The sequence below is a fragment of the Cyprinodon variegatus genome, unplaced genomic scaffold, assembly GCF_000732505.1.
Source record: "Cyprinodon variegatus isolate N-32 unplaced genomic scaffold, C_variegatus-1.0 Scaffold367, whole genome shotgun sequence".
NCBI classification, from domain to species: domain Eukaryota; kingdom Metazoa; phylum Chordata; class Actinopteri; order Cyprinodontiformes; family Cyprinodontidae; genus Cyprinodon; species Cyprinodon variegatus.
The window spans coordinates 386,730-399,648 of NW_015150820.1; the positions used below are offsets into that span (position 1 = coordinate 386,730).

Here is a 12,919-nt window from a genome sequence, read left to right on the forward strand (position 1 = left end):
AGCTATTAAAGAACCACTAAAAGCAAAAATACACGGTGTGCGGAATTATTAGGCAAATTAGTATTTCGACCACGTCATCCCTTTCATACATGTCCTACTCTAAGCTGTATAGGCTTGAAAGCCAACTATCAATCAAGTAAATCAGGTGGTGTGCATCACTGCTTAAAAATTCTGCACATTAATATTTACCAGCACACACAGACGTCCTCATAAAATGGCCAAATCTAAAAAAAAAAAAAACACATCAAAAATATGAAACTTTGATATTAAGGAGTCTTTTGGGTTGATTGAGAACACAATTATGGCCCAATAATAAAAATAATCCTCAAAAAATACAATTTGCCTAATAATTCTGCGCAGTGTAAAATGCATGAGTTTCTTTCATTTTAAATATATACCAAACAACTTTTAAATGTGTGTCAATATCTTTAATGAACACCTTTAAATTACTGTCATTAGAGTCGTACTTGGAAAATCTCAGCACACTTGCACTTTTTAACCATTTACTGGACACATTTTATAACATTCACCCCATGTTATTTTTTAGTCCTGCAGGGGGCGCTCACGCTTACAGCGCCGCGTCGTTGACCGGATAAAGGAACTGCGTCACTTCCGTAAACACAACATACTGAAATGCTGAACAGGAGGGTTTCCTACTGTGTTAACACGTTTGGCAGCATTTCAGTATTTTGAACGTGTAAGGTAAGATACCGAAGGAGAAATACAGGTTATGATTTTAACTCAGTTTATCATCTGTCCATTGTATTAGTACTGCTTTAGCTAAGGAGTAACTGGTTACTGCTAGTTTCGATATTAGCTATTTTTTTTCTCATAAAGCGTTTTGATAAAATGTTAATGGTTCCGGGCAGCAGGTTGTTATCTTGTAAAGGGTTAAATGTGTGTTTTTCTCTGTTTTTGGTTGTGGCGGATATAACCACAGGTGTATCCTAATTAGTTAAGATCTTACAGGAGAGTGACTTCAAGAAAACTTTGAAAATCTTCACGTATTCCATATAAGCTGAGAAATTATTTTTAAGCTTTCTTTTCTGGTGCTTTTGATTATTCTGCCTTATACCTAAAAAGAAACCAGTTTGTTGCTGTAGGTTATAAAATCATGGTAAACTCTATTCACTGGACAGCTGTAAGATAGCTGAGTGTTATATCTTAGCACACAGAGGGAATAGTGGGGTATGGATAAAGGTGCCCAAAAAACAGGAATAACTGCAGCCTTTAAGATTGTCACTGCATCAGGAACCACAGCACACTGATATCCGGGACATAAGCTGCAGCTGTTGCATTCTTTGTGTTAAAAACCACTTCTTAACTAAAGATTGCACAAGAAGCACCTTATACTGGCAAATAAAAAGGGTTGGACATGTGTTTAGTGATCCACAGTCCTCTTTATCAGATGTACGTATGGATGTTCCAGTGTAGGGCTGAAACAATGAATTGGAATAATTGTGATGAATCCATCATTGTAATAACAGTCAACTAATTTAGTAATCGATTAATCGTTAACTGGAGTATACGGACTCTAAGACATTCCTTCCCTTTAGCTGACGGCGACCCACTTACAGCAGCAATTATATAAAAATTGTAAAAAGACATATAAACATTTTACATTTAAGATAAATTTTTCTTTCTGCCAAAATGCTCTATCCAGAACCCCAAAGGTAGAAAAGTTGCAGCCCTAGTCCAGCATATTTTGTTATGGTTCAGTCTTCCAGGAAGTTTGACAGTACTTCATGCTTCCTGCTGCTGACTAGATTTAAATCATTTATTCAGCTAGACATAGTTTTTGCTCATTTTAACCAAGCTGGTTTTTAAACCCATCAGCAGAACCTCAAAATGATCATGCATACCACACTACATTCATGGAGTAATTGAAGAAAAAGACCTCAGGCATAAAGTTGCATATTGTGTATTGGATGGAAATATTTGATATTAGGATAGTATCTTTGTGGTCAAAATTATATTTGATGGAGCTTACATTTTATTATAGTTTTCTTAGAAACGTAATTCTGTTTTTTTTTAAGTTTTTAACAGAAGCGCTGGACATATTATATATCACTCTGTATGAAATAACACTGTTTTTTTGTATTGGGTTGGCTAATGTGTGTGTGTGTATATATATATATATATATATATATAATTTTTTTATTTTTTTTTCCTAACTTGGTGGTATTTATCTGTATTTAAATGTTGTTTTCTAGATGTCTCAGTCTTATTCATCCTCCAAAAGCCCCAAAGTCTCTGGAGATCCCAGTGAGGGAGAAAAGCCTAAAAATGCTGGAAAGAGTTCAGATCAAACTGAATTTGAGAGCAAAAATCCAGATAAATGTTTAAGGGAAAAGGTTTTAAAGGAGGTAGGACTCACCAGCACCGCCTTCATTGGTCCTGCATTTCCTCCACAAGCACCCTCAGCCAAGTCTGACATTGAAGACTCATTAAGTATGTTTTATAAAGAGCTTGAAAAGATTGACACACCAAATGAGCACAGGGATAATCCAGAAAAGGATGTTCAGCCTAACCACAGTCTGCGTCAACCACCAACCAGCAAAGACTCCCAGGATGTACCTGATGGGGAAAGGATCTCAGTGCAAAGTTATGCAGAAAAAAATGGTAACCAAAGCAACAGTGGAACGACTACATCCTGTTGGGCTCATTGGGATCAAAATGAACCATATCAGCTCAAAAATCAGAGGCGTGCAGGGAATGAGTGGGATTATACTCATCCACAAAATGGGCCACCATATCCTAGATTTCAGAGACCACAATTCCCTCACCAATCACACCATTCTGCATACTCGCCTCCACAGAACACTCGAGAACCCTTCGAGATTAACCCAAACCAGCATCAAAATAGTTATTATCCAACATTTTCAAGCTTTCGACCTCCAAACGCGTCCGCCCCTCCCTCTCACAGCTTTCACGAAAACCCTCAGCAGCACTTTGATTGGAATGAACCTTGTTTCTATGAAACAAATTCAAATGATGTAGCTGTAAGGTGGCCTGAAGACCAAAGAGAAGGATTGGCGCATGGTAATGACTACGGCAGGCCGCAGAGATTTCTTTCTGAAAATAAACCATGGGAACAACCGGGTCGCTACCACTCCAATGAAAAGAGGTGTGAATATCGGTACGGTTTGGTACTGATCTTGATGAGGGGGTTACCAGGATCTGGGAAAACAACACTTGCCAGGTGCTCCTAGGAGTAATTTCACTTATAAATATGTTTTTTGGTATTTAGATGAGTTGCTAACTACATAAATATTTTGTTTGTTTAAATGAACAACTATAGAGAGCTACTCTCATCTGGCCCAAGTGGAATAATTCTGAGCACAGATGATTACTTTGCTGAAAAAGAAGGCTACCGCTATGATCCAGGGCTTCTAGGAGCAGCACATGAATGGAACCAGAACAGAGGTGAGGTCTCAATAACATTGAGGATATGTTGATGCAAATGTGAGATTAGAATATGCCATCTTGGGTCAATACAGTCTTTTCTGGAGTGTTCAAATTGTGTTCAATTCCATATCAGCCAAAGATGCCCTGCATGATGGTCGGTCTCCTATCATTATCGACAACACAAATCTGCAAGCCTGGGAAATGAAGCCGTATGTTGAAATGGTAAGGTGTATCTTATGTTTTAAGTTTATAACTTATGTATGAACTTATAAATTATGTTTTTAGCCATAACACAGTGAGTTTTTAAGAATGTAATTCATAAACATTTTTTTTAGAATTACATTTGTTTTATAGAGTGCTTCATTATTTTTAAATGGGCTGAAATAGAAATGTTTCAGTTCTTTGTAGAAAACAAGGATCTTGATAAATTGTGTCAAAACTCTAAGCCCCATTAACAGAGCTGCAAAAAGCCCTAATTGGAGCAAAGGAACATTTACAAAAACTGAAGTCATCCACAATTAATTAAGCATGAATCACACCAGCTTTACAATTTATTTTATAGTTTAGAATGGAAAGGCTTGATCAAGTAATATTACAAAAACGGGAACAAAAGTCTACAGTAAAAGGCATGATCCATTTTGAAATTATCCGAGTTACAAAAGTTTTTAACAGAAGCAGAGTGATTCTGTCAGCATGAAAATATTGCAGATTTTAATTGATGGCCGATAAAATCGGATATTAGTTTTTCGTCGAATATCGCACCGATGTCTATTTATAATGGATCAGGACATCCCTAATTGTTAAATTAGTCACTGTATAACGTAAGAAAGCTTTGAAATGAGTGGTAACCTGGGTGTAAATACACTGGAGTTACAATACTGTAATATCTACCACCTCATAGATTTCTTTTTGGGGGCTGGGGGATTATTGTTTAGTTTTTGGTAACACTGACGTGTTTAAGATGAAATAATTCACCAGACAGAAATAACCAGAGTAAAACCAAAGTGGAGTTTTCAAATTATTACTTTATAAATTTTATCCAAAAGTATTCAAATTTTCTGCCAATAAGGGACACAGAGCCTTATACATTAAAGGGTTCCATAGCCAAGCGTGGATTATTTAAAAATGATGTGCAATCACATTCTATGAGCTTTTTCTAGACCAGTCCAGAGCTTTAATCTGGTTTTCTTTATTCATATAGAGGTTGAAATTGCTGCTGTGCTTCAGATCAGTGCTGAGTAACTCAAATGCGCTTGATGTATTTTGTTTCTACAACATTTGCCAGGAGTTATGAGTTTATGGTTTTAAGGGAATTAAGGTCAGAAACCCTAAATCTCGTAACAAATGGCCAGACTTGTATCCTTTAAATCAGGAGTGCTCAAGTCCAGTCCTCAAGATCTACTATCATGCAACTTTTTGATGCACCCCATTTTTAACACACCTGAATCAAATAAGTGGCACATTACCTTGCCTATGCTGAGCTAAATGAGGGGATTGAGCAATTCGATTCAGGTGTGTTAAAGAGATGCATCTAAAAGGTACAGGATGGTAGCTCTTGAGGACTGGACTTGAGCACCCCTGCTTTAAATTAAAGGGAATCATGTGGGTCCTAAAGCAGCAAAGCAGCCTCACTCCCAAATTCCACATCCTCTGTCATCACTCTGCTCCGCCCCGCTCACATACATCGGGCAGAGACTTTGTGCAGTCATGTTCATCAATGAGAACCGTTCCACATCCACCGCTACCCCACCGCATGTCACCGTCAACGTATGTCTTCTCCATCCCCCGCTCCGGTCCGTTGGAAGCTAGTCGGGTAAAGACCACAATTGCAATCGTATCAAACGGGAAAAAGAATGTAGAGAAGATCCAGTTTGTCAAATATGGTAAAGATATAAGGTAATCCGTAATTACAAATTGGAGTATAATTTGTAATTATGCTCTAGAGCATATGCTCTATGCTCTACTATAGAGCATACAGCATAATTCTTATATATTCCCAAAACTAAGACCGTTTAAATTATTGGATGCAAACTATCAGTACTTCAATATACCAGCAAGCGGATTTCTCATCTCAATCAAAATACTTATTTTATACGAAGAGGCTTAAAAGATTAATCAAATTCAGTTACAAAACCTTCCAAGAACAAACCAATTTCCTATGATTATCCCTTTTACAAAGGTCCACAATGAAAATAAAATGTTTGGGCAGAAACGTGTGTGATTGATGCTGATGGTGAGTTTTGTCATATTAAATAAAACTTTCATTACCGCATCCTTTGCTACTATCAATTTAATAATAAGAATATAATGCATGCTCACCCAAAGCTCCAAGGAAGACGGAGCAAAGCAAGATGGGAGGAACTGCGGAGGCTGTAGGCTTTGCTTTGCGCAGGCGGTTTGGAATGGAGCGGGGCGGTTAGAGAGGATGTGGGATTTCAAAGTCACTCTGCCACCATGTTTGACTGTCATTGTGGTTTAAAATGCATTAGAATAAGGTCAAGTTATTCATTTTAGTACATTCAGCAAAGTATTGTGTTTAATCACATTGTATTAGGTGTTGAATTTAAATCTTCTCTAAAGGTATAGAGGATCTTTTATTTACGGGTGGATCATCTAAGTAAGTGGTCCTCCTAATTATCAGTCATTCTTGGTGATATGTTTATGTACGGCCATCCTAGGTGCTCTTCCCCTTAGCTGTCTTTTGCACACTTTTATGCGTATATCTGCAGATGCTCTGGCACAGTAAGCTTGTATGAGCTATGAGAACAGCAATTTTTTAACAGAGCGTGCAAAAAAGTGAAATGGGCTCGCGCAGGCTCTCACACGCACATATTTTCAAAGTGGAGAGGGCGGGTCTTTTAAAAAAACTCACGAAAAATCTTCCACAATACCTTTTTTAGTAAAGAAAAAAAAAAATGTACTTTAATTTACAGAATCTTGCAGAAATATTCAAATAAAGCATATAGTTGAAAGTAGACCGCTAATCTTTGATGGAGTTTTATTTTCAAAGTGTTAAAAGCACAAGTAGTATGCATTATGCTAAATTACCAAGATGCAAACTTTAAGAAGTAAAATGGGTTTAATTGAGTATTTCTGAATTTATAGTTGTTGGATGTTCCTGATATGCCTTTACTTGACTTTATAGCAAAAATGTTGTATTAAAGAAAACATAATCTGAACATAGATTGCAAGAATTGGCCCATAATATTAGCAACACATATAATCAGGAATCATTTAGACTGATGTCAGAGTCTATGTCGGTATTGGGCCTTATAAAAAAGCATTTTGGTGCAGGCTTCTACCTGAAATACAATTTGTGAGCTAATCTGCGGGATGAAAGGTGCACTGCGAGCTGCAGGGCAAAGTACATGAATCTGCAAACAAATAAAGAGCAGTGTAATAAAGGTGGTAATCATTGAATCTGATGATCTAAAAGTATTGTCCAAAACTAAAAAAAGATAAATGAAAGCGGTCTAATTTTGTTATAAAAACACTTTAGAATCATTATAACCCAAACAATATAAATGTGCTTCTAAAACTGATAACTTTAACATTCTTTTTAAAGTATCCACATACAGACCAGAGAATTGGTTGTAAACAAATTCCAACAAACAGCCTTTATATAAAATCCTTATATTAACAAAATAATTATTTTAATTTAACAAAACTATTCACTGCATATTATTATTTTAACTTCTTGCTTTTCCTAATTTCTATGACAGTAAAGTATTCAGGAATGTGTGAATTAGGTACCCACTAACATGAAAAGGATAAAATTTATAGCTGTCTACAGGTCTTTTTCCTGTTGGGTGGTGATAATCGTTTCCCTTGCTGATATTCGATGTAAGATGTTTGAATTTATTATACAGGCCTTGGAGAGAGGATACCGAGTGGACTTTTGTGAACCTGACACCCGCTGGAAATTTGATCCTTATGAACTGGAGAAGTAATTATTATTTTTGTTATATAGAAATATTTGAATTTCAAAGAAAACGTTTCTATCCCTAACACGGTGCTGCTTTACCTTCAGGAGGAATAAACATGGCGTTCCTCAGGAAAAGATTGCTCAGATGATGGATCGCTTTTCGTCTCCAATCTCCATAGACATCGTCATGAGCTCCCAGGAACCAGCTCATGTCAACCAGAGGCGTCGGCCAGAGCAGCCGCACATCAGGAAAAAAATGCGTTATTGTTAATTTCTTTTTTCTTTCTTACAGGGAATAGACAGCTAATTGATTTGACCTCTAGATCAAGACTTTCAGAACATTTTTATAGTCATGTAAATACTTATTTTTGTGATTTACAGTTTTTAATTTATTACTAGAAATTTATATGAAAATAAAAAGATATATTTTTAAAGTAATTATTTTTATTTTTTTGGCATCAAAGGGGATCAGCCTTTTTTTTTTTTTCTAAATTTTTTATTGAAAGTCATATTTCACACTTTTGTCAACGGTATGTACATTTTATAAAATACACAGCTGTGTTGTTGATGGCATGGTTTCTGTTAACTTTTTATTTTTCCTTGTTAAATTACTGGTGCTGCTTTTTCACTTTGATAAAATCTCTGACAAAACCTCTCCTCCTTTTCAAGATTTATTTGTCTTGGGTTCAATCAACACAACACAGGGTACATTTTAACTGAGCAAAGGGTTACACATGTTGATTATTTAGAGGATTCTCCAACTCTAAATCTGCATGTTACTGCTCTATACTCAGATTAGGGGATAACTGGTATTTTATGCATTTATTGTATAGTCAGAACAGGTTACATTGTATTTCAGTGATTCATTTACTATTTTTGCTCTGTTGGTTTCTATAAGATTCATTAGTTGAAAAAAGAAAGTTAAGTTAGTCTAGGCCAGGGGTGTCAAACTGGTTCCAGAAAGGGCCGTGTGGCTGCAGGTTTTCAGTCCAACCGAGCAAAAGCACACCAGACTCCAGTCATCTCAGCAGGTCATCATGTTCAGAATGGACTCACCTGATAAGGTGACTGCAGTCTGGTGTACTACTGCTTGGTTGGAAAGAAAAGGGGGCACAGACTACAGGATGACACACCAGTAGGTGGCAGTAATACAGAACAGTCTATTTTGAGACCAAATGTAATTTAAAATTGTTTTAGTTGATAACACAAGTAGCATTGACTGTATTTTTTTGTGTGTGTGTGTGTTTGGAAGATTTTTTTTTCCATGTGGCACTAATTGTGGGTTTTGCAGTGACTTCCTATAATGGCTTTCATGTAAAAATGTGTTTTTAATTGAAAGTTATATCCATCTCAACTGAAAAAATATATTCTTTGGCTGAGCAAAGCAAACAAACCTAGAAATAGAATTCATGATACATTTATTGGACAATATTTTAGTCTTAATAAAATTCCAAGAAAAAGTTAAAAAACAAAATCACTGGACTTTTTAAGTAAGCTTTCTCAGTTCTAAATGTCCCAGTAGTGTGGCGCGCTAGGCTTTATTGAACTGCCCATCAAAAGCCTTGTTATGTCTTAGAAAACATGCAAATTTAAATGAAACAGGTTTCAAGCTTCTGAATGGGAAGCAAAAAGTCTAGAACTTGGAAAAAAAAAAAAGTGGTCCAGTCCAGTGGTTTTTTCTCTTTTTTTGGAATGACTATAACCTGGATGACTGAGAATCTTCACCAGCGTCCTCATAAAATATTTGTTACAGCATTTTCTCAACCCCTGAAGTTGAAGATAAAGAGGTTGCTCTACATTATGTCCCCATTTTAAGCTGTGGAGCTGCAGATTTGAACACTATCTCATGAAACATCATCATTTGACTGCAGAACCTCCATTGCGTTGCCAAAACTATTTCCGAATCTGTATGAGAAAGTGTGAGGCTGATATTAAAGGATCCTTTCTCCGAATAGATAATAGTGTGAAGGTTAAAAAAAATATAACACCACCCTAACAGTCTGAAGTGTTAAGAGATTCACCAACAGAAACAGAATCTTGTTTTTGTTCTGATCACTACTATATAATCGGAGTATAAATGTAAAGTGATAACACACCATCGAGCAGTTTCAATGTAGATCCCTCTTTTCTGACAGTACAGGGTTCCTCTGTCTCTCAGGAAATAAATCGTGGACTCCTTGTTCCCTCTGGTGCTCATTAGAGTCGCACACAGGTGCTGTAAGGTTTGACATTTTTTCTTTTAATCACTTCTGTGTGAGAAGCCAGGAATGATTGTTCTCTCAGTCTAAGATTATTTTTACTACTTGTTTGATGTTCTTGGGGGTGAATTTTCTTTTCATGGTATTTTTTTACTTCAGTGAAAACCCTCTGATGTTAGATTTTGAAAATCTCTATGATGTTTCCTTTATGTTACAAATCTAGGTCATCCATATTCTTTTCTTCTACATTTTTCACAGCATGCAGCGACAGAATGAGAAGCGCTTTTTCTAAAAAAAAAAAAAAAAGTCTTTCACATCTTATAGCAATAAACCTGAAATGCATGATTAGAAAAGGAAAATACCCTCAGAAAAAAAGCAACAAAAAATCAAACTTGTGCAATAAAAACTGTTGCAGTTATTTTTTTTTTTTTAAATGACACCAAAGGCATCACTTGTCTGCCTCTAATTCCTATTTTTTTTTTTACCGTACTTTGTAGTTTTTCTCTGACCTTACAGAAGGCCTTTTTTACTTTAACCATATAGGAAGGTGACACTTTCCTCAAGCTAAGGCTCTGAAGACCACATCAAATTTGACAAGTGACACTTCAAAAAGTTTCTGAGCTGTCACATTTCTGGAATTTATCTTAATTGCTGCCACTATGAGGAGACGTAATGACTGAATTTATATAAAGGTTGCATGTGAGTATGCTGGAATTTACTGATCTCTTTATGGAAACCTAACCTTTCACAAAGATTTGTTGAAGCAGTGTCTGTTTTTTTTTTTTTTTTTACACCAGTTAGTTTGAAAATGAAATTACTGATTTGTATAGCTAAGCCTATACATGGAGGATATAAAAGAAGAATGGGTACTCTCTTTATAATGTCCTGAGATCAACTGAAAGGTCCCAAATCCATAGAAGATAGTGACAACCCTACTGTGAACTATAAAGGAACACTGAGAGGAGACTATAGTGTTTGTCTGATCTCTGGCAGAATCTGATGAAGATTGGAAGGACAAATATGTTTTTTGTATTTAAAGCATTGAATGAGATTAGGCAAGCATGCCCATGGGGATCATGGAAAATCCCTGCATGTAAAGGCTGCCAGTTATTTCCCGGCTGGATGATCTGTAAGTTCACATGGTTCAAGAACTTAATAGGTCGCCTTATATAAAGTTGAATCAAACAGTGGTCTGTGAGAGGGGAATTATGTTTGAGGGTTTATTGTTGAACTATGATCTGACACAATCACTTCTTCCTTCTACACTGTCATTGGCCTTTAATTTGTTGGTCAGTTGCTTAATTTAAAATCACTAAATGTATCACATTGGCATTTTTTTTTTGCTTCACAAATACAAACTTTAGATTTAGAATCTTGAAATTTCTCTATAAAATAAGTAATGCTTAGTTAGTTTCTAGACATTGAAGGCGATCTAAGGGACAGATTCATATCTGGATGCAAGATGCAGTAGCTACAAAGAAGAGGGTATGAGATGCTGATGAAGGTCATAGTCATTCCGTAAAAGTTCAAAAAATATCCACTGGACTTGGTTTGTCCTGTGGATATTTTTTGAACCTTTAGTCTCTGTTTTTTATCCAGAAATTTTATTTTGTTGCTCACAGAGGACAGGAAAAAGAAGTTGACTCAGGACATAAAGATAGCATCAAGGAGAAATCTTAATGAACAATAATTCTAAACCATCTCATCCAGTTTACAGCACTGGTTTTATGATTTTGCATCCTTTTGGAGGTGTTTATATGGATTGATATCTCAGATATCCAGCTGCAGGGACAGGACGACTGGTTGCAATTGAAGGAAAGATGAATGCGGCCAAGTACAGAGATATCCTGAAAGAAAAGCTCTTCCAGAGTGCTCAGGAACTCAGACTGGGCTGAAGGTTCACCCTAAACGCACAGGAAACGTAACAAAGGAGTGGGTTTGGAACAACTCTGTGACCATTCTTGACCGGCCCAGCCAGAGCCCTGACCTAAGCCCAATTGTGCATCTCTAGAGACCTGAAAATGATTGTCCATCAACGCTCACCATCCAACCTGACAGAACTGGAGAGGATCATTGCTGTACTAGCTCAAAAGGGTGCTTCTACTCAATACTAAGCAAAGGGTCTGAATACTTATGATGATGTGATATTCCAGTTTTTCTTTTTTAATAAATTGCAAATGGGGAATGAATATTAATGAGAAATAATATGAACTTTTTGGATTTAAGCAAAAGGTTGCAATGAAACAAATAGTGAAAAATGTAAAGGGGCCTGAAAACTTTCCATACCCACTGTATATTACTATATAGGTTTTTAATGGTTGTATCAAAACCACAACAACCAAATCCAATCATTCCCACAGTTGGTTCTTTTATGTTCTACCCTGAAACAAAGTTGATTTCTGAAAAGTTTTCCTTCCTGCAGGGTTTGCTTAAAGAATCTAATTAATGAACTTTTCCACTGATCCCACAGGCCACACCTTAAGAAATGTTTAGCTTGAGAAATTAACTATTTCCTGGAGCAGTTATCACATGGGTGAGACCTATTTGATGCTGCTGTTCATGCAAAAGCCAAAGCTGAGCTTTTATACATGGACTGTCACATGTTGGGCCTTCAGAGAACGAGCCTTTCTGTTGTCATTGATTACAATAAGTAGAGTGTCCTCTTACTCATGCAAAAGATCTCTCCTTAATGTGTGTTTTTCTTCAAAATGCTGCAGCTTGTTCACCTGCATTGATCCAAATATTTCAGCAATGACTCAGTGTTCAGATTTTTTTCTTTCTTTCTTTTTCAAACTAAATTCCTCTCACATACCAGACTTGGTCACAGGGGATTGACTCATGTAGGACAACCAAGACTTGCCAACCATTTCTGCAGCAGTGACACAATTTTGCAGCTCAATAACAGGAAATCACAAACAGGAAAGGTCATCTGTGGAGAGGTGAAGAGGTTGTGCTTCGTCATGACAAAAGTGCTCTACAAAAAAAAAAAAGAGAGCAAATCAAACAATGTAAAAGAGGTGTGTATTTGCATCCGTGTGTGTTTGTGTGCACACATTTGCATGCCAGGTGGAATCAGGTTTAATACACGAGGAAGCCAGAAGCAGAGAGGAGCAGGCGTGCTTGGAATGATGATTATGTAAGCCGGCTGTGATTGGTGATGTGTGCTCCCCGAATGGCAGTGATGAACCACTTAGTGCTGCTAATGATCATAAGGACAAGAAAGCCAGACAAAACAATCAGAGCCGGCTCACCGGAGGAAAACAACTAAACACAGGAGGGAGATTTGCTCTTATATTAACACAGTTCCTCTTATTACATAGTCCTTGATGAGTTTCCAAGTGGAAGATCAGGATGAACAGGAAACAGGGTGCAAATAATTTTAAAAATA

At 36.7% G+C, this 12,919-nt stretch overlaps 1 protein-coding gene across 1 annotated transcript; it reads left to right on the forward strand.

Annotated features, from left to right (window-relative positions):
- Positions 1-596: 596 nt before the first annotated feature.
- On the forward strand, positions 597-7,957 carry n4bp2l2 (NEDD4 binding protein 2-like 2). The gene is made up of 6 exons (XM_015386374.1): positions 597-702; positions 2,214-3,202; positions 3,302-3,426; positions 3,542-3,630; positions 7,278-7,354; positions 7,439-7,957. Exons 2-6 carry the CDS (start codon positions 2,214-2,216, stop codon positions 7,602-7,604), a joined length of 1,446 nt encoding a protein of 481 aa, XP_015241860.1. The 5' UTR covers positions 597-702; the 3' UTR covers positions 7,605-7,957.
- The last annotated feature ends 4,962 nt before the right edge of the window (positions 7,958-12,919 follow it).